The sequence below is a fragment of the Glandiceps talaboti genome, chromosome 19, assembly GCF_964340395.1.
Source record: "Glandiceps talaboti chromosome 19, keGlaTala1.1, whole genome shotgun sequence".
NCBI classification, from domain to species: Eukaryota; Metazoa; Hemichordata; class Enteropneusta; family Spengelidae; genus Glandiceps; species Glandiceps talaboti.
Window position 1 is genome coordinate 21,305,425 of NC_135567.1, and position 21,834 is coordinate 21,327,258.

At 35.1% G+C, this 21,834-nt stretch overlaps 1 protein-coding gene across 3 annotated transcripts in view; it reads right to left on the bottom strand.

The window, feature by feature from the left end:
* Nucleotides 1-12,580, bottom strand: part of LOC144449879 (serine/threonine-protein kinase DCLK3-like) — a 60,102-nt gene extending 47,522 nt beyond the window's left edge. The window contains exons 1-2 of one of the 3 annotated variants that reach the window (XM_078140425.1): nt 12,468-12,580; nt 7,248-8,257 (exon numbers count right to left, since the gene is read on the bottom strand). In XM_078140425.1, coding sequence (XP_077996551.1) covers nt 7,248-7,638 — 391 coding nt within the window. In that variant the 5' untranslated portion in view covers nt 7,639-8,257; nt 12,468-12,580. The remainder of the gene's footprint in view (nt 1-7,247; nt 8,258-12,467) is intronic. The other 2 variants (XM_078140427.1, XM_078140426.1) reach the window with 2 other exon arrangements.
* Nucleotides 12,581-21,834: the final 9,254 nt, after the last annotated feature.

Genomic DNA, 21,834 nt, shown 5'->3' on the forward strand with positions numbered 1-21,834 from the left:
ACGTTTGTCTTGATCTACCCAACACAACCTGGGGAATATAGCACAATACTTTACATACATGTAATTGAGTTAGATGTTATTATAAATTATTTGAGTGTCCTGATGGTCTGTGTAGATGTTATTATAAATTACTTGAGTGTCCTGATGGTCTGTGTAGATTGGCACACTTACTCAATCAATTCTCACTTGCATTTTATGACCTGATTTCTAATTTTAAAGTTTCATTTTTATGCTATTATTAAATACAATAGCCAATTGATTACTTTGACATTTGAGAAATTCAAAAAGTCAGCAATACCAATAATATTATATATGATCACGTACAGGACAGTGTACCAATAATACACCAGTACAGGACAGTGTACCAATAATACACCAGTACAGGACAGTGTACCAATAATACACCAGTACAGGACAGTGTACCAATAATACACCAGTACACGAAAACCAAGTTGTCCTATATCCAAAGACAACTGATTTTTTGCCCTGGACCATTTTAATTTTTGCAATGACTCATGTAAAATTGTACATTTAAGTGGAAATTTTAACTTTGAGACATGAAAAATGTATCAATGTTAAAAGTTCTTTTAGCGATCTACTTATAAATTCCTTTGTCGACTCATTTACACATAGTCTTGATGATTTGAACTGTCACAACCATCAAGTTTGTAGATACATACATGTATGTACAAATGTACATATAACAATCCAGAGAATAACATTTATATGTGTAGAAAGCCAACTTACTGAATTGAATATGTACAAAATGTATGTTGCTAGACATATTGCAATAGTACCATGCATAATCTAAGTTATTGTCCCCTAACAGAAATTATGGCCTAATTGTTCTACATGTACATCATGACAATCTGAGTCTTATTTCACTGGGTCTGTGGTGTTTGAAACACGAGTCAAATTTCCATCATTTTTCATAAATTATACTACAGGAGGTATAATAATAATTATATCATTCCCCAACATTTTTCTTTATTCAGCCATAAAATACTTGTGATCTAATAGTTTGTCACTTGTGGTTGTCTACTGACATAAAATACTTGTGATCTAATAGTTTGTCACTTGTGGTTGTCTACTGACATAAAATACTTGTGATCTAATACTTTGTCACTTGTGGTTGTCTACTGACATAAAATACTTGTGATCTAATAGTTTGTCACTTGTGGTTGTCTACTGACATAAAATACTTGTGATCTAATAGTTTGTCACTTGTGGTTGTCTACTGACATAAAATACTTGTGATCTAATAGTTTGTCACTTGTGGTTGTCTACTGACATAAAATACTTGTGATCTAATAGTTTGTCACTTGTGGTTGTCTACTGACATAAAATACTTGTGATCTAATAGTTTGTCACTTGTGGTTGTCTACTGACATAAAATACTTGTGACCTAATAGTTTGTCACTTGTGGTTGTCTACTGACATAAAATACTTGTGATCTAATAGTTTGTCACTTGTGGTTGTCTACTGACATAAAATACTTGTGATCTAATAGTTTGTCACTTGTGGTTGTCTACTGACATAAAATACTTGTGATCTAATACTTTGTCACTTGTGGTTGTCTACTGACATAAAATACTTGTGATCTAATAGTTTGTCACTTGTGGTTGTCTACTGACATAAAATACTTGTGATCTAATAGTTTGTCACTTGTGGTTGTCTACTGACATAAAATACTTGTGATCTAATACTTTGTCACTTGTGGTTGTCTACTGACATAAAATACTTGTGATCTAATAGTTTGTCACTTGTGGTTGTCTACTGACATAAAATACTTGTGATCTAATAGTTTGTCACTTGTGGTTGTCTACTGACATAAAATACTTGTGATCTAATAGTTTGTCACTTGTGGTTGTCTACTGACATAAAATACTTGTGATCTAATAGTTTGTCACTTGTGGTTGTCTACTGACATAAAATACTTGTGATCTAATAGTTTGTCACTTGTGGTTGTCTACTGACATAAAATACTTGTGACTTAATAGTTTGTCACTTGTGGTTGTCTACTGACATAAAATACTTGTGACCTAATAGTTTGTCACTTGTGGTTGTCTACTGACATAAAATACTTGTGATCTAATAGTTTGTCACTTGTGGTTGTCTACTGACATAAAATACTTGTGATCTAATAGTTTGTCACTTGTGGTTGTCTACTGACATAAAATACTTGTGACCTAATAGTTTGTCACTTGTGGTTGTCTACTGACATAAAATACTTGTGATCTAATAGTTTGTCACTTGTGGTTGTCTACTGACATAAAATACTTGTGATCTAATAGTTTGTCACTTGTGGTTGTCTACTGACATAAAATACTTGTGATCTAATAGTTTGTCACTTGTGGTTGTCTACTGACATAAAATACTTGTGATCTAATAGTTTGTCACTTGTGGTTGTCTACTGACATAAAATACTTGTGATCTAATAGTTTGTCACTTGTGGTTGTCTACTGACATAAAATACTTGTGATCTAATAGTTTGTCACTTGTGGTTGTCTACTGACATAAAATACTTGTGATCTAATAGTTTGTCACTTGTGGTTGTCTACTGACATAAAATACTTGTGATCTAATAGTTTGTCACTTGTGGTTGTCTACTGACATAAAATACTTGTGATCTAATAGTTTGTCACTTGTGGTTGTCTACTGACATAAAATACTTGTGATCTAATAGTTTGTCACTTGTGGTTGTCTACTGACATAAAATACTTGTGATCTAATAGTTTGTCACTTGTGGTTGTCTACTGACATAAAATACTTGTGATCTAATAGTTTGTCACTTGTGGTTGTCTACTGACATAAAATACTTGTGACTTAATAGTTTGTCACTTGTGGTTGTCTACTGACATAAAATACTTGTGACCTAATAGTTTGTCACTTGTGGTTGTCTACTGACATAAAATACTTGTGATCTAATAGTTTGTCACTTGTGGTTGTCTACTGACATAAAATACTTGTGATCTAATAGTTTGTCACTTGTGGTTGTCTACTGACATAAAATACTTGTGACTTAATAGTTTGTCACTTGTGGTTGTCTACTGACATAAAATACTTGTGATCTAATAGTTTGTCACTTGTGGTTGTCTACTGCCATAAAATACTTGTGACCTAATAGTTTGTCACTTGTGGTTGTCTACAGCCATAAAATACTTGTGATCTAATAGTTTGTCACTTGTGGTTGTCTACTGACATAAAATACTTGTGATCTAATAGTTTGTCACTTGTGGTTGTCTACTGACATAAAATACTTGTGATCTAATAGTTTGTCACTTGTGGTTGTCTACTGACATAAAATACTTGTGATCTAATAGTTTGTCACTTGTGGTTGTCTACTGACATAAAATACTTGTGATCTAATAGTTTGTCACTTGTGGTTGTCTACTGACATAAAATACTTGTGATCTAATTGTTTGTCACTTGTGGTTGTCTACTGACATAAAATACTTGTGATCTAATAGTTTGTCACTTGTGGTTGTCTACTGACATAAAATACTTGTGATCTAATTGTTTGTCACTTGTGGTTGTCTACTGCCATAAAATACTTGTGATCTAATAGTTTGTCACTTGTGGTTGTCTACTGACATAAAATACTTGTGATCTAATAGTTTGTCACTTGTGGTTGTCTACTGACATAAAATACTTGTGATCTAATAGTTTGTCACTTGTGGTTGTCTACTGACATAAAATACTTGTGATCTAATAGTTTGTCACTTGTGGTTGTCTACTGACATAAAATACTTGTGATCTAATAGTTTGTCACTTGTGGTTGTCTACAGCCATAAAATACTTGTGATCTAATAGTTTGTCACTTGTGGTTGTCTACTGACATAAAATACTTGTGATCTAATAGTTTGTCACTTGTGGTTGTCTACTGACATAAAATACTTGTGATCTAATTGTTTGTCACTTGTGGTTGTCTACTGACATAAAATACTTGTGATCTAATAGTTTGTCACTTGTGGTTGTCTACTGACATAAAATACTTGTGATCTAATTGTTTGTCACTTGTGGTTGTCTACTGCCATAAAATACTTGTGATCTAATAGTTTGTCACTTGTGGTTGTCTACTGACATAAAATACTTGTGATCTAATAGTTTGTCACTTGTGGTTGTCTACTGACATAAAATACTTGTGATCTAATAGTTTGTCACTTGTGGTTGTCTACTGACATAAAATACTTGTGATCTAATAGTTTGTCACTTGTGGTTGTCTACTGACATAAAATACTTGTGATCTAATAGTTTGTCACTTGTGGTTGTCTACAGCCATAAAATACTTGTGATCTAATAGTTTGTCACTTGTGGTTGTCTACTGACATAAAATACTTGTGACCTAATAGTTTGTCACTTGTGGTTGTCTACTGACATAAAATACTTGTGATCTAATAGTTTGTCACTTGTGGTTGTCTACTGACATAAAATACTTGTGATCTAATAGTTTGTCACTTGTGGTTGTCTACTGACATAAAATACTTGTGATCTAATAGTTTGTCACTTGTGGTTGTCTACTGACATAAAATACTTGTGATCTAATAGTTTGTCACTTGTGGTTGTCTACTGACATAAAATACTTGTGATCTAATAGTTTGTCACTTGTGGTTGTCTACTGACATAAAATACTTGTGATCTAATAGTTTGTCACTTGTGGTTGTCTACTGACATAAAATACTTGTGATCTAATAGTTTGTCACTTGTGATTGTCTACTGACATAAAATACTTGTGATCTAATAGTTTGTCACTTGTGGTTGTCTACTGACATAAAATACTTGTGATCTAATAGTTTGTCACTTGTGGTTGTCTACTGACATAAAATACTTGTGATCTAATAGTTTGTCACTTGTGGTTGTCTACTGCCATAAAATACTTGTGATCTAATAGTTTGTCACTTGTGGTTGTCTACTGACATAAAATACTTGTGATCTAATAGTTTGTCACTTGTGGTTGTCTACTGACATAAAATACTTGTGACCTAATAGTTTGTCACTTGTGGTTGTCTACTGCCATAAAATACTTGTGATCTAATAGTTTGTCACTTGTGGTTGTCTACTGACATAAAATACTTGTGATCTAATAGTTTGTCACTTGTGGTTGTCTACTGACATAAAATACTTGTGATCTAATAGTTTGTCACTTGTGGTTGTCTACTGACATAAAATACTTGTGATCTAATAGTTTGTCACTTGTGGTTGTCTACTGACATAAAATACTTGTGATCTAATAGTTTGTCACTTGTGGTTGTCTACTGACATAAAATACTTGTGATCTAATAGTTTGTCACTTGTGGTTGTCTACTGCCATAAAATACTTGTGATCTAATAGTTTGTCACTTGTGGTTGTCTACTGACATAAAATACTTGTGACCTAATAGTTTGTCACTTGTGGTTGTCTACTGACATAAAATACTTGTGATCTAATAGTTTGTCACTTGTGGTTGTCTACTGACATAAAATACTTGTGATCTAATAGTTTGTCACTTGTGGTTGTCTACTGACATAAAATACTTGTGATCTAATAGTTTGTCACTTGTGGTTGTCTACTGACATAAAATACTTGTGACCTAATAGTTTGTCACTTGTGGTTGTCTACTGACATAAAATACTTGTGATCTAATAGTTTGTCACTTGTGGTTGTCTACTGACATAAAATACTTGTGACTTAATAGTTTGTCACTTGTGGTTGTCTACTGACATAAAATACTTGTGACTTAATAGTTTGTCACTTGTGGTTGTCTACTGACATAAAATACTTGTGATCTAATAGTTTGTCACTTGTGGTTGTCTACTGACATAAAATACTTGTGACTTAATAGTTTGTCACTTGTGGTTGTCTACTGACATAAAATACTTGTGACCTAATAGTTTGTCACTTGTGGTTGTCTACTGACATAAAATACTTGTGATCTAATAGTTTGTCACTTGTGGTTGTCTACTGACATAAAATACTTGTGATCTAATAGTTTGTCACTTGTGGTTGTCTACTGACATAAAATACTTGTGACCTAATAGTTTGTCACTTGTGGTTGTCTACTGACATAAAATACTTGTGATCTAATAGTTTGTCACTTGTGGTTGTCTACTGACATAAAATACTTGTGATCTAATAGTTTGTCACTTGTGGTTGTCTACTGACATAAAATACTTGTGATCTAATAGTTTGTCACTTGTGGTTGTCTACTGACATAAAATACTTGTGATCTAATAGTTTGTCACTTGTGGTTGTCTACTGACATAAAATACTTGTGATCTAATAGTTTGTCACTTGTGGTTGTCTACTGACATAAAATACTTGTGACTTAATAGTTTGTCACTTGTGGTTGTCTACTGACATAAAATACTTGTGATCTAATAGTTTGTCACTTGTGGTTGTCTACTGCCATAAAATACTTGTGACCTAATAGTTTGTCACTTGTGGTTGTCTACTGACATAAAATACTTGTGATCTAATAGTTTGTCACTTGTGGTTGTCTACTGACATAAAATACTTGTGATCTAATAGTTTGTCACTTGTGGTTGTCTACTGACATAAAATACTTGTGATCTAATAGTTTGTCACTTGTGGTTGTCTACTGACATAAAATACTTGTGATCTAATAGTTTGTCACTTGTGGTTGTCTACTGACATAAAATACTTGTGATCTAATAGTTTGTCACTTGTGGTTGTCTACTGACATAAAATACTTGTGATCTAATAGTTTGTCACTTGTGGTTGTCTACTGACATAAAATACTTGTGATCTAATAGTTTGTCACTTGTGGTTGTCTACTGACATAAAATACTTGTGATCTAATAGTTTGTCACTTGTGGTTGTCTACTGACATAAAATACTTGTGATCTAATAGTTTGTCACTTGTGGTTGTCTACTGACATAAAATACTTGTGATCTAATAGTTTGTCACTTGTGATTGTCTACTGACATAAAATACTTGTGATCTAATAGTTTGTCACTTGTGGTTGTCTACTGACATAAAATACTTGTGACTTAATAGTTTGTCACTTGTGGTTGTCTACTGACATAAAATACTTGTGATCTAATAGTTTGTCACTTGTGGTTGTCTACTGACATAAAATACTTGTGATCTAATAGTTTGTCACTTGTGGTAGTCTACTGACTCGTAGTTACAAGGCTCCTTAGGTCACTTATAATTTTCTTGGCTCCTTAGGTCACATATTTTTCTTGGCTGAAGGAAGAATACTATTTGGGAATAGTATATCTAAATACACTGAAATGTACTGACCTGTTGCATGATGCCAGCTTGGACGTTGATGTCTTCCATATCTCATTCTTCGAAACCTCTCAAATGATGCACACACATATGCTTTCCCATCCTCTAAGTCTTCGATGTCGTTGACTTGAGTACCGGTTTCTGGCGTATACAGTCGTCGAACACCATACGGCAAAGATATGGATTTTGTCAGGTCACTTAACAAATCACTGTAACTTACGTATCGGTGAGGCGTTATGTGTAGTTTTTTGCCTGGGTAGTACTTATCACCGTTGCGGTAGAATGTGATTTTCCGCGGACGTCGTAACTCAAGGTATTTGTCTTCTGTGATGTCAGCATGTTGCTGTGACATCGATGCGTTCATATTAAATTGACGAGTATTCCATGATGCCATGGTAGCCATGAGTTCATACAATTATTCTGGAAACGTCAAACTGGAAGATGAGAGTGTTTATAATGATTGTTGATCACACTCGCTAGTGACACGTAAGGACTGCAACAATCTGTAACTCTCCAAGACAGAAATAGGAGGGCATTTAAATTGATTGTCAATCACAATGTTGAAAAATTCACTGGTGACGTGTAGCATCTGAAATAATCTGGAACTCCTCACCACAGAAATACAGGAAAGTGTTACACATTAACTCCTTTCAATTGTCGCATGGTGGTCAATTTTCTTAATACACAATAACTGCTCTCAGGTGTCATGTGGTAGTCAATTTCCTTGTTACTTGTCTTGAAATTGTAACTACTAACAGAGTGAAAAGTCTACATGTGTCATGCAACGACTGAAATATTCCGAAAACTGAAAAATTTGAGATGTACAACTGTATGAATCACATAGTATTAATAAAACATGGTTGCAAAGCGGTCTTCAGCCAAAACAGCGATGGCAATTACATAATTTAAAATACAAAAAAGGAAATGTGTGATGATAAAATCAGTCGTTGATACTCTTCCAACGTCATGAAATCTGTCAAATCAGTCTTCACCACACAACTTGTGCAAAATGTAAAGATTACCTGAAAATGAAATCAAAAGAGGAAAATTACATGAGGTGTACTTTGGAATTATCTTTCAGTAACTTCTAGTTCTCTACAAATTTATTTGGTTTATGTGAAATTATACATTATATTCTGAAATTTCTATTTCTACAATTTCATATTTAAGTTTAACTTTTTATTATATTAAATTGTATTTATCATAATTGCATAAAACTATATGCCCTGTATGGATAGAGACTCAGATACAATAATTCTATCATGGAAAGTCGGTGATTATATTTCCATGGTTCTATGTCCTGTATGGATAGAGATACAATAAGTCTATCATGGAAAGTCGGTGATTTACTTCCATGGTTCTATGTACTAAATGCCTAGAATCTTTCTCCAGCAGTTTTTGGACATTTCTATGTCATTAAAATGAAAATGTTAAAAATAGCAGCTGAAGGTGGCTAGGTGATTTAGCTAAATACACTTGGTAAATAAAATTAGATTTTGAGTTCAGAACTAAGTACACATAATACAATAATATAGTTCTGCACCATACACTTGGTAAAATTAGATTTTGAGTTCAGAAATATTAAGTACACATTAACAGAATCTCATAGTTTGGAACTAAGTACACATAACAGAATCTCAATGTTTTGCACCTAATACTAATAGATACATGGCTAAATACACTTGGTAAAATTAGATTTTGAGTTCAGAACTAAAGTAAACACAACAGAATTTCATAGGTCTGAACTACATGTACAATGTAAGTACACATAACAGAATTTCATAGTTCTGAACTACATGTACAATGTAAGTACACATAACAGAATTTCATAGTTCTGAACAACTACATGTAAGTACACATAACAGAATTTCATAGGTCTAAACTACATGTAAGTACACATAACAGAATTTCATAGTTCTGAACTACATGTACAATGTAAGTACACATAACAGAATTTCATAGGTCTAAACTACATGTAAGTACACATAACAGAATTTCATAGTTCTGAACTACATGTACAATGTAAGTACACATAACAGAATTTCATAGGTCTAAACTACATGTAAGTACACATAACAGAATTTCATAGGTCTGAACTACATGTACAATGTAAGTACACATAACAGAATTTCATAGGTCTAAACTACATGTAAGTACACATAACAGAATTTCATACGTCTGAACTACATGTAAGTACACATAACAGAATTTCATAGGTCTGAACTACATGTACAATGTAAGTACACATAACAGAATTTCATAGGTCTGAACTACATGTACAATGTAAGTACACATAACAGAATTTCATAGGTCTGAACTACATGTAAGTACACATAACAGAATTTCATAGTTCTGAACTACATGTACAATGTAAGTACACATAACAGAATTTCATAGGTCTAAACTACATGTAAGTACACATAACAGAATTTCATAGGTCTGAACTACATGTACAATGTAAGTACACATAACAGAATTTCATAGGTCTAAACTACATGTAAGTACACATAACAGAATTTCATACGTCTGAACTACATGTAAGTACACATAACAGAATTTCATAGGTCTGAACTACATGTACAATGTAAGTACACATAACAGAATTTCATAGGTCTGAACTACATGTACAATGTAAGTACACATAACAGAATTTCATAGGTCTGAACTACATGTACAATGTAAGTACACATAACAGAATTTCATAGTTCTGAACTACATGTAAGTACACATAACAGAATTTCATAGTTCTGAACTACATGTAAGTACACATAACAGAATTTCATAGTTCTGAACTACATGTAAGTACACATAACAGAATTTCATAGGTCTGAACTACATGTACAATGTAAGTAAACACAACAGAATTTCATAGTTCTGAACTACATGTACAATGTAAGTACACATAACAGAATTTCATAGGTCTGAACTACATGTAAGTACACATAACAGAATTTCATACGTCTGAACTACATGTAAGTACACATAACAGAATTTCATAGGTCTGAACTACATGTAAGTACACATAACAGAATTTCATAGGTCTGAACTACATGTACATGTAAGTACACATAACAGAATTTCATAGGTCTGAACTACATGTAAGTACACATAACAGAATTTCATACGTCTGAACTACATGTAAGTACACATAACAGAATTTCATACGTCTGAACTACATGTACAATGTAAGTACACATAACAGAATTTCATAGGTCTGAACTACATGTACAATGTAAGTACACATAACAGAATTTCATAGTTCTGAACTACATGTACAATGTAAGTACACATAACAGAATCTCATAGGTCTGAACTACATGTAAGTACACATAACAGAATTTCATACGTCTGAACTACATGTAAGTACACATAACAGAATTTCATAGGTCTGAACTACATGTACAATGTAAGTACACATAACAGAATTTCATAGGTCTGAACTACATGTAAGTACACATAACAGAATCTCATAGGTCTGCTCCTAATAGATACATGGGTGACCGATTAGAGATATTAAAACACAATAATACAATTTATTTGTAATTCTTTATCATCCAGCTTTTAGTAGTTCGATAAAAGTAGATTAATACAGCAACTTAATTACAATTTATAAATCTTTGGACTCTCTTAATCACATTCTCATGACCAATAAATCTACACTATATTGTATGAGGACCCATCAACCTGTGAAATGGTGTACTTATCTTTATACCATTATCTACAACAGCTACAACATGTAGGCCACAGAGTATTGTTAGTGACAGACACAGACACAGACACAGTCACAGACACAGACACAGACACAGACAAACATACACACGCATATATATACATCAGTTAAAATTGAGATTCTGCCTAATATAACTACATTTTTGTAAATCATCACAAACCATACATTTCTAACCCAAATATTTTGAGTGGACTGAGCAACTCTTCATCAGTGGGTCTCAAGTTCTGCCAGACGGAACTTGATTTCTTTTGACAGAACTGTATGGTTTGTGATGATATTAAATTATTATACATTATATAAATTATAGTATAACTTTACATTCTGATTCTGTCCATAAATACAGTAATATCATTGTGAACCCCTTGAAATACTGTACATATGGAAAATTTCGCTAAAGACTTATTTTCACTAATTTCACTGGAATCAAAACCACAAAGTAAGTAGTACTGACTAAAATGCCTTCTTGTACATGAACACAATGTACCTAGTCTGGTAATTAGTAAAATTAGTCTTTGCGACCTAGTTGAAGACTAAAATTTTGTAGCAGTGAAAATATCTAGGGTTATAGTATTTGGGTTAGAACTGTATGGTTTGCGATGATATACAATTTCTATATGTATGTACTGTGTGTATATTGGGGTATATTCTAATAGTTAGCCATTTTTTCTCTCAAATACAGCATTTGCTAGGACTAAATTTGTCACTTTTCAGTTTTCTGCTGAATTTACACTCATCATAATAATTAATATGTGAAAATAGTCACAAACATATTTTATCAAAATGTCTAAAGGTACAACATGTATAAATTGGTTTTGTTGAGTACATGTGGTTTGTTTGTGACATGTTGTAGCAGACAATATAGTCTGTAAAACTCTAGTTCTGAAAAGAGACTGCGAAAAACAAGTCGGTATATTGTTTTCATTTTGAAATGAGAAACCACACAGACTGGACAAACTCTATTGAAAGGCATCAATGCGTTCCATGTTAGCGGTGCAACCTAAGTACCCCAATGGAAAATTAACTCTCAACCAAATATACATACTTAGTTGAGTTCATAGTGAGTTATTAGTCTTTATAACATTCCTAATTTGATACGTACTCAGTGAATATTTTACAATTATTTGTTATTTGTTGTGAGAAGTTTTGTTTTGAAGACGGCTTTTGGCGTCTTGTTGAGTGGGCCATTGAGAACGGAAGAGTGGCCGTGCACAGCACATGGGATATTACGAACAAGTTTCTTAACCTGTATAGCATTTTTAATGGATAAATAATTTTCTTATAATACCCGAAAATGTAGCAATTAAGAAACAAAGGTCCAGGAAGTTGGTATTCAAATGTCAGCATCCGTCCCGTCTCACGAACGTAACCACTTCACAAAGGGCTGTCAACTTTTCGTGTTACTCGAGTTAGCCATTTTGCCGTCAGCACAGGCGACTTTACAAGCGGATTTACGCATTATTTCATAAGCTAAGGACCTGACGGCTTTCACAGTCAACACTTACCTGTCACTAATCCGAACCGTGCACATTAATCGCTGCAGAAGAGCACTAAAATAGTCCACACATGGTTTATTTTCGATGAACTTTTGTCGTCCGACTGACACTGAGTTGAGCTCTTACATTGAACTAATTAATTAGGTATGCAGTGACGTTCACAACGATTATCATGCAAATTAGCTTCCCTGGTTGTTGCCATGGAACGAACTATAAATAATAGAAGCAATATGCACTCGGATCAAAAATAAATATTTTCAATCAAGCTAGCGACAAAACCAAAAGCAACGTTTTGCATAACATTAGTTTGATACTAAGTAATTCAACCTTCCTATGATTTTTCAAACGTATTTTTGTCTTGTCAACGACCATTTTGTGGCAATGCTCAACCCGGGTAAATAAGTTTCGCATACGTCGTCGTCGTCCGGACTACCGGAGCTCTTGTAAGAGAAATAAACGCCCGATATTTACTTTGTTCATACGGCCTTTCAATTCCTAGTAACATATACTATCCATTGATATTATCCGTTACACGACCCGTTATTGTTTACGACTGGAAATAAAATGAAAGTGTCTTGTTCCAAATGACGCCCAGGGCTAGTTAACTAGATTGATCAATACAATTAAAACTCACACACAAGAAGTAGTTGCACGGCAATTGTACGATTTTTAATTCTCTTTGTTGACACTGTTGATAATTAAGTCCTTGTAACTTACATTACATCCGATTAAAATAACATTTACGGCCGTATAGTCGAGATGTTTTATTGCAACCATTTGTTTCACACATGCGCCCTGGCCTACAAGCTCTGGTAGTCCTGCTTGCAGACGAAGTATGGACTTGATTCGGACACTGTCCTTTTCATTCTCGGTGAAAACACAGACAAGTATTTACAAGTAATTTACTTGTCTGTGGTGTAAATGGGACAATATCAAAACCGAGTGCAGACTTACTCCATCTGTGAACAGTAACCGCAGGATCTGGATCTCTTTGTCGGTGATAGAAAATAAAAAGTGAAAAGAAAATTTTTAAGAAACACAAAATGAAGTTTTTAATTAAAAGCACTGCATATAAAATCATGGCCACAATTACAGCAGCTAATACGAGAACAGTCCTGCTTGCAGATGGTACACAGGTCTAGATTACTGAGGGACAATTGTCAAAATCGAGTCCCGAATTACTCCGTATGCAAGCAGGACTAAAACGAGGGCTATAACTGTATGTTTACTATACGCGCTATATATGGAGTTTAACGCCGAATTTACTACTGCTAGCATAGTACAGAACACCTAGTTAACGCCGAATTTACTACTGCTAGCATAGTACAGAACACCTAGTTAACGCCGAATTGACTACTGCTAGCATAGTACAGAACACCTAGTTAACGCCGAATTTACTACTGCTAGCATAGTACAGAACACCTAGTTAACGCCGAATTTACTACTGCTAGCATAGTACAGAACACCTAGTTCAGGGCAAAGAGTATACCCAAAATAATCACATTCAACAGTAAATCAAACTACCGTATTAACGATGATCTGTCTAAAGTTCACACTTGGTGTAATCAAAACCATATGATCATTTATACCAATAAGTCTAAAGCTATGCATGGTAATTCATTCTTTAATTGCCCACTTCATTTTCTATTATCTATAACAACGCTTCCACTTTCCTCAGTGAAGTTCAAAAATCACATAGACTTCTCATTGACTCTTCACTCTCATGGACTTCACTGCATTGTCAACATTTACATGCTAAACTATCTTCTAATCTTGCAGCTCTTCGTCACATTGCTAAATACTTAGATGTATATCTATTAAAAAAAAACCTTTCTACTTTTAGTTATATTCAGGCCTTTTTTGACACTTATTGCAATATATGGTCTCATGCAAGTAAAAGTGATATTGACAAATTATATAAACTTCAGAAGCGTACAATTCGACTAAATCTCTACTGTGGAAATGCAATCCAAAGGGATTTCTAGTATTGATCTTTTTAAACGACTTCATATTTTACCACTTGAAAAGAGATTTCTATTTAACAAATGTATTCTAATTTTTAAATGTCTACATAATCTTGCTCCAATGTACCTTTCCGACGTTCTTCATGAAAAGAAGTTCAAGTAATCAAATGAGTACCCGTTCCTGCACCAACAATATTTTGCATTTGCTACTTCCAAATTATCATCGGTTTACTCATCAGCCATAGTCTAGTTCCATGAAGGACAAGGTACAAGTAAAAGTGTATACTGTCCGTCATGGAACTAGACTAACTCAGTTTGGAACAATTTACCTTCTCACCTTATCAGTATTACGAATTTAACTTGTTTCAAAAAATCTTTAAATTCATACTAATTTGAATCTTTAACCTTTTTACACTGTCTGTGATTGTGTAGTGTTATCTCTTTTATTCTTTTGTTTTTATTATCATCACACATCAAACAAATACGAATGCATGAAAAGCACTAGTCGTTCTCGACGAAGTGAGTGGGGCCAAAGTCACCATCAACTTGTGGTGAATGTTGCCTGGTGTGGCTTGTTGTTTGCTCCTTGGCAATACGTTGCACCCAACTTTCTATCCAAATGAGGCAGTCATTTACCACGGAAATTTAGGATTTGTGTGTGTTGCCTTGGTGATGGGAACTTTTCTGCTCCGGCTCTTAACGCTAACTAGTACATTTTTTATTCACATTTGTTGTGGTTCTCTAGGTATTGGAGGAAACTAATTGAACCGAACCTCGCCTCAGACCACTTTTTAGTGGTCTGAGACTGAACTGACAGTGAACTATGGCGGGTGAGCCCGGGAAGTTCAAAGGCAGAATCAGGGAGAATGTTGAGAACTTACTTCGGGTGCTCTTCTAAGTTCACGGTCGTGTATGACGTACATGGTGCACCTTCACTGGCAGACGTGCTGGTGCCGTTATGGCAGAAAAAAAATAGAAAAAAGACGACATGATATCACCCAGTCTTATCAAAATCCATGGTATGCTAGTGATATGCAACAACCGAATGAAGACCACCTTCACCAACAACACAAAGAATAATACCACAAAACAATCACATGTAACATAAAATACCAACACTGCACTGAACAAAGACAAGAGCTGCAGTGACGTCATAACAAATGGGACGTCACCCAAATATTATTAGTTTCATTAAGATCACATTACCCCCTCCCCCCTCCCGGGAAAAAATCCCAAACAAACAAGAGCTTTTGGATGTTATCACAATGATGGTTTAGTTTTATGACGTTTCCAGGTTTTAAATAGTGTAACTGTTAAGGCTTTGTTTTTTGTTTCGTTTATCAATCCAGGGTTAGCATTAAATATCTATTAATTCACCCAATGAATATTATCGGTATTATCTGAGGCATTACGTTGTCCTGCTTGCAGACGATGCACGCGTTTCAGGATACTACCCCGGTAGGTGTTAACTGACTTATCGCTTGGCGTTACTGAGACATTTTCAGATTTAGATTCAGATATGCTTAAAAACAACATTTATACCCCTTTTCTGGTGCATTTAATTTTCGATACTACATCACAGCCCCTACTACCACAGACGATGGAAGTACCACCACTACGTACGTACAGCTAAACTACGGTCTGCTAAGGCACTAAGGTACGCTGTGTGGCGGGGCGCCCTCACACGTCGACCAACCTTTATACTTAAAGATAGAGCAGGCCGGTGAGGGCGGAGCGACACAAAGTATTTGATTGACTACAGCACCTGTCACACAGTGATCTATGGAATGGTGGCATGTAGGCCGAGCCAATCATTTGGGACATTTTATTTAAATCTCATAATCTTCAAATGCTTTTCAGTTTGTTAGTCATTTTTAGTACAGTAAAAAAAAAAATGTCCTCATAACACATCACCTGCCTCAGTTTCCCCAAGATATTTTGTTGTTGAAAATGTAAGTATTGTCTCTGGTATTGTTCATTGAAAAATAGCTTGACATCGCAGGGTCATCATATGCACATGATGTGGTATATTGTGTTTTGTATGTTTGTTTGTTTGTTTATAAGTGGCACATTCTACATTTACTCCAGGGATTTGTGGAGACCTTGAGCTCTAACACGGTGTCAATATGCAGTGTGCAAAAATTACATGATATTTTTATTAATATCCATGTGGCAAACTTAATACAAGAATGAGGCAGTGTCTCATACATACACTGTTAGCAACCTAAAGTATCAAACTAGTTCTAATCATAGACTCACTTAGTGTCTATGTTCTAACTAACATCAACTACAGAATATTGTATTAAAAACCAAAACCAAATAACAATCTAAAATCCACTGTTTTGGTGATAACAAAATGGCCTGCAGGTAGATCACTTGAATCATGGGATGTATTAGCTAATACATCCATGGTTTAACCATAGACCCTCCACCTGGGTTGAGGGTCTATAGTTTAACCAAACATCCTGAAACTAGTTGTTAGAATCAATTAACAATAGCAGGATACACAATAAACAAAATCTCTGATGTACAAGTTAGGGTGACCCTATTTATTTTTTTTGTTCATTATCCAACCGACCCAAATTTTCAGCTCAGACACACACAAAATTATTTGCTTCTGCCCTTAGTATTTGGAGAACTGTGCCCTCTCTGGTAAGAATAAGTAATTGTCTGGACTGTCAATGTCATCTCCAGGTGTCATCTACAGTCATGGCAATGATGATATTTGTTCATGAACAGGGCATTTTTTTCATGATGGAAGTTATTCAAGTAGAGGGGCTGAAAAAATGACAATAGTGTAGAGAAGCTGAGAAAGGGTTTGTTACCAGGAATCCAATAAAAAGTAGAGAGGAGGAAAAGGAGATGCAGAGAAACATGGAGAAGATGATTTTTTATTTTTTATTAAATTAATCAACCGACCAATCCATAGATGCCATGAAAAAGTAATGAGAAACAATTTTACAAAATAGGTTCACTTTTATCACTATTTTGGTGCAAATATTTGGAATACCTTAACCACCTGAAGTGAGAAATAGAACATTGCCGTCTTCCTTCACACATGGCTGTCAACCAATAATTTATGACAAAATGTGAATTTACACAATATTGTACAGTTTGTATTTGTTTGTTTTTTGTACTCTTTATATCTAAAGGGCCCCATGGAAGATTGGCCTCTGCCAACTGGGCTACCCTCTAAATAAAGTTTAAATAAATAAAATAAATGAATAAATAGATCTTTTTGACTTCTAAATGCTGACTTTGTCTAGTTGTCTATACCTCTTAATTTAATCTTCTATTGTCTTAGTCCGTCCGAGTCAACAGACTGCATCACAACGAAACCCATCATATTTACAGACTGGTCAGTGCCTCTAGTTGGGGTGGGGGTGCATGTAATTTTGTGCTGTTTCCAAATTAAGTTTGGCAACTTCACAAGTTTAGTTTTGTGTATGATGTAGGCTGGTGTTTCACTCATGTAACATGACATTTACTATCACCCTCAGACAACATCTAATGCAAAGGAAATAATTACATACAAGCTGTACACAGTGGAGATGTAGAATTTAAGTCAAGTTGAAATTTTGATTATCAGTTAGAAAATTAACAATTACAGCCATTAAAATCACCAAGGTCATGTGTAATGTTTCATTAGATTTTAATGTACTGTGAAAGAATAGCAATGCTTATCAGTTTTCAATGTGATTGGGCAAAGGATCCTGCTGACAGTGCTATGTTAAATTATTGTGTTGCTGTTATTATTAGTCTAGAGTTGAAATATGTCTATCTGTGTCAAAAACATAATGTCCCATGAGTGAAACACCAAGCCTACATCATTTTAGCTGTAATGTCCCATGAGTGAAACACCAAGCCTACATCATTTTAGCTGTAATGTCCCATGAGTGATGTTACCAAGCCTACATCATTTTAGTTGTAATGTCCCATGAGTGAAACACCAAGCCTACATCATTTTAGCTGTAATGTTCCATGAGTGAAACACCAAGCCTACATCATTTTAGCTGTAATGTCCCATGAGTGAAACACCAAGCCTACATCATTTTAGCTGAAATGTCCCATGAGTAAAACACCAAGCCTACATCATTTTAGTTGTCCCATGAGTGAAACTCCAAGCCTACATCATTTTAGCTGTAATGTCCCATGAGTGAAACACCAAGCCTACATCATTTTAGCTGTAATGTCCCATGAGTGAAACACCAAGCCTACATCATTTTAGTTGTAATGTCCCATAAGTGAAACACCAAGCCTACATCATTTTAGCTGTAATGTCCCATGAGTGATGTTACCAAGCCTACATCATTTTAGCTGTAATGTCCATGAGTGAAACACCAAGCCTACATCATTTTAGCTGTAATGTCATTTTACAATTGAGTGAAACACCAAGCCTACATCATTTTAGCTGTAATGTCCCATGAGTGAAACACCAAGCCTACATCATTTTAGCTGTAATGTCCCATGAGTGATGTTACCAAGCCTACATCATTTTAGCTGTAATGTCCCATGAGTGAAACACCAACGCCTACATCATTTTAGTTGTAATGTCCCATAAGTGAAACACCAAGCCTACATCATTTTAGCTGTAATGTCCCATGAGTGATGTTACCAAGCCTACATCATTTTAGCTGTAATGTCCATGAGTGAAACACCAAGCCTACATCATTTTAGCTGTAATGTCATTTTACAATTGAGTGAAACACCAAGCCTACATCATTTTAGCTGTAATGTCCCATGAGTGAAACACCAAGCCTACATCATTTTAGCTGTAATGTCCCATGAGTGAAACACCAAGCCTACATCATTTTAGCTGTAATGTCCCATGAGTGAAACACCAAGCCTACATCATTTTAGCTGTAATGTCCCATGAGTGAAACATCAAGCCTACATCATTTTAGCTGTAATGTCCCATGAGTGAAACACCAAGCCTACATCATTTTAGCTGTAATGTCCCATGAGTGAAACACCAAGCCTACATCATTTTAGCTGAAATGTCCCATGAGTGAAACACCAAGCCTACATCATTTTAGCTGTAATGTCCCATGAGTGAAACACCAAGCCTACATCATTTTAGCTGAAATGTCCTATGAGTGAAACACCAAGCCTACATCATTTTAGCTATATTTGTCTTGCCAGCAGCAGGCCATTGGCCCCTAGTCCAGGATACCTGTCAGATCTATAAATAGATGGGGAATTCCCTAACTTTTACCCAAGACGGCGGTAAGCTAACAACAGCAAGCAGCGTGTATACCTCTCTAGTTCTATATTGTTATCTGCTACAACACCAGTGGTTTCCTATGGGTGTATACCTCTCTCATTCTATACTGTTATCTGCTACAACACCAGTGGTTTCCTATGGGTGTATACCTCTCTCATTCTATACTGTTATCTGCTAGAATACCAGTGGTTTCCTATGCGTGTATACCTCTCTCATTCTATACTGTTATCTGCTAGAATACCAGTGGTTTCCTATGGGTGTATACCTCTCTCATTCTATACTGTTATCTGCTAGAATACCAGTGGTTTCCTATGCGTGTATACCTCTCTCATTCTATACTGTTATCTGCTAGAATACCAGTGGTTTCCTATGGGTGTATACCTCTCTAGTTCTATACTGTTATCTGCTACAACACCAGTGGTTTCCTATGCGTGTATACCTCTCTCATTCTATACTGTTATCTGCTACAACACCAGTGGTTTCCTATGTGTGTATACCTCTCTAGTTCTATACTGTTATCTGCTACAACACCAGTGGTTTCCTATGCGTGTATACCTCTCTCATTCTATACTGTTATCTGCTACAACACCAGTGGTTTCCTATGCGTGTATACCTCTCTCATTCTATACTGTTATCTGCTACAACACCAGTGGTTTCCTATGGGTGTATACCTCTCTCATTCTATACTGTTATCTGCTACAACACCAGTGGTTTCCTATGCGTGTATACCTCTCTCATTCTATACTGTTATCTGCTACAACACCAGTGGTTTCCTATCCAATACAGCTGATAACCCTGCAATATAAGGTATGGCTATTATTCCTGACAGTTTCACATAGGGATCAAATTCCTGAGTGCAAAAAAAGGTCAGGGTAACTATGTGTATGTATGTTATGCAGTGTAGACATTCAAGACAACACATCATATCTTAATATAGACTACATGTCCTTACTTTTAAATGGAGAATATGTTGGCACTTGATTTTTTACATTGTTCCATTTTTGGTGGCATGGGTGTTTTGGTGCAGAACAATGACCCACTATTGATATGTGCAAATTATATAAAAATTAAAATAGAGTAATTTTAATTTTCAGTGAAAGTCTTGAACTTGAACATTTAGGTATATTTGATATTGGGGCGTTGACAAAAAAAAATTGCTGACACACTTGATCAAGACATGCAAAAAATATGCCTCCACTGCATAATGGTATATTAAAGCTAACTGAAAATCATTAAAATTATAAACTACATTAACAATTGTATAGAACACAAGCACAAGCACAAGCACATATATATATGGCTAGACTTTCGTGGTTGCTTGGAAACCCTTAGCTCTGGATGTATATGCTACGAGGTTCGATATGTCATTTAATGATCTAAAGTTGTTTTCTGTACTTTTTAGAGTCATAGCAAGGGTATGGGTGGTTTTTATTCCTAAAATCAATGCGAATGAAATCTGTTCACAGTCTTGCTATTTGAAATAGGGAAGACCCATAACTGAGAGGGAAGACGTGTTGACCCTTGTAGCATATACATCCAGAGCTAGGAAACCCTGTAATCAGAAATCTGTCATAGCATATACATCCAGAGCTAGGAAACCCTGTAATCAGAAATCTGTCATAGCATATACATCCAGAGCTAGGAAACCCTGTAATCAGGAATCTGTCATAGCATATACATCCAGAGCTAGAAAACCCTGTAATCAGAAATCTGTCATAGCATATACATCCAGAGCTAGGAAACCCTGTAATCAGGAATCTGTCATAGCATATACATCCAGAGCTAGGAAACCCTGTAATCAGGAATCTGTCATAGCATATACATCCAGAGCTAGGAAACCCTGTAATCTGGAATCTGTCGTAGCATATACATCCAGAGCTAGAAAACCCTGTAATCAGAAATCTGTCGTAGCATATACATCCAGAGCTAGAAAACCCTGTAATCAGGAATCTGTCGTAGCATATACATCCAGAGCTAGGAAACCCTGTAATCAGGAATCTGTCATAGCATATACATCCAGAGCTAGGAAACCCTGTAATCAGGAATCTGTCATAGCATATACATCCAGAGCTACAAAACCCTGCAATTAGGAATCTGTCGTAGCATATACATCCAGAGCTAGAAAACCCTGTAATCAGGAATCAGCTGTCATAGCATATACATCCAGAGCTAGGAAACCCTGTAATCA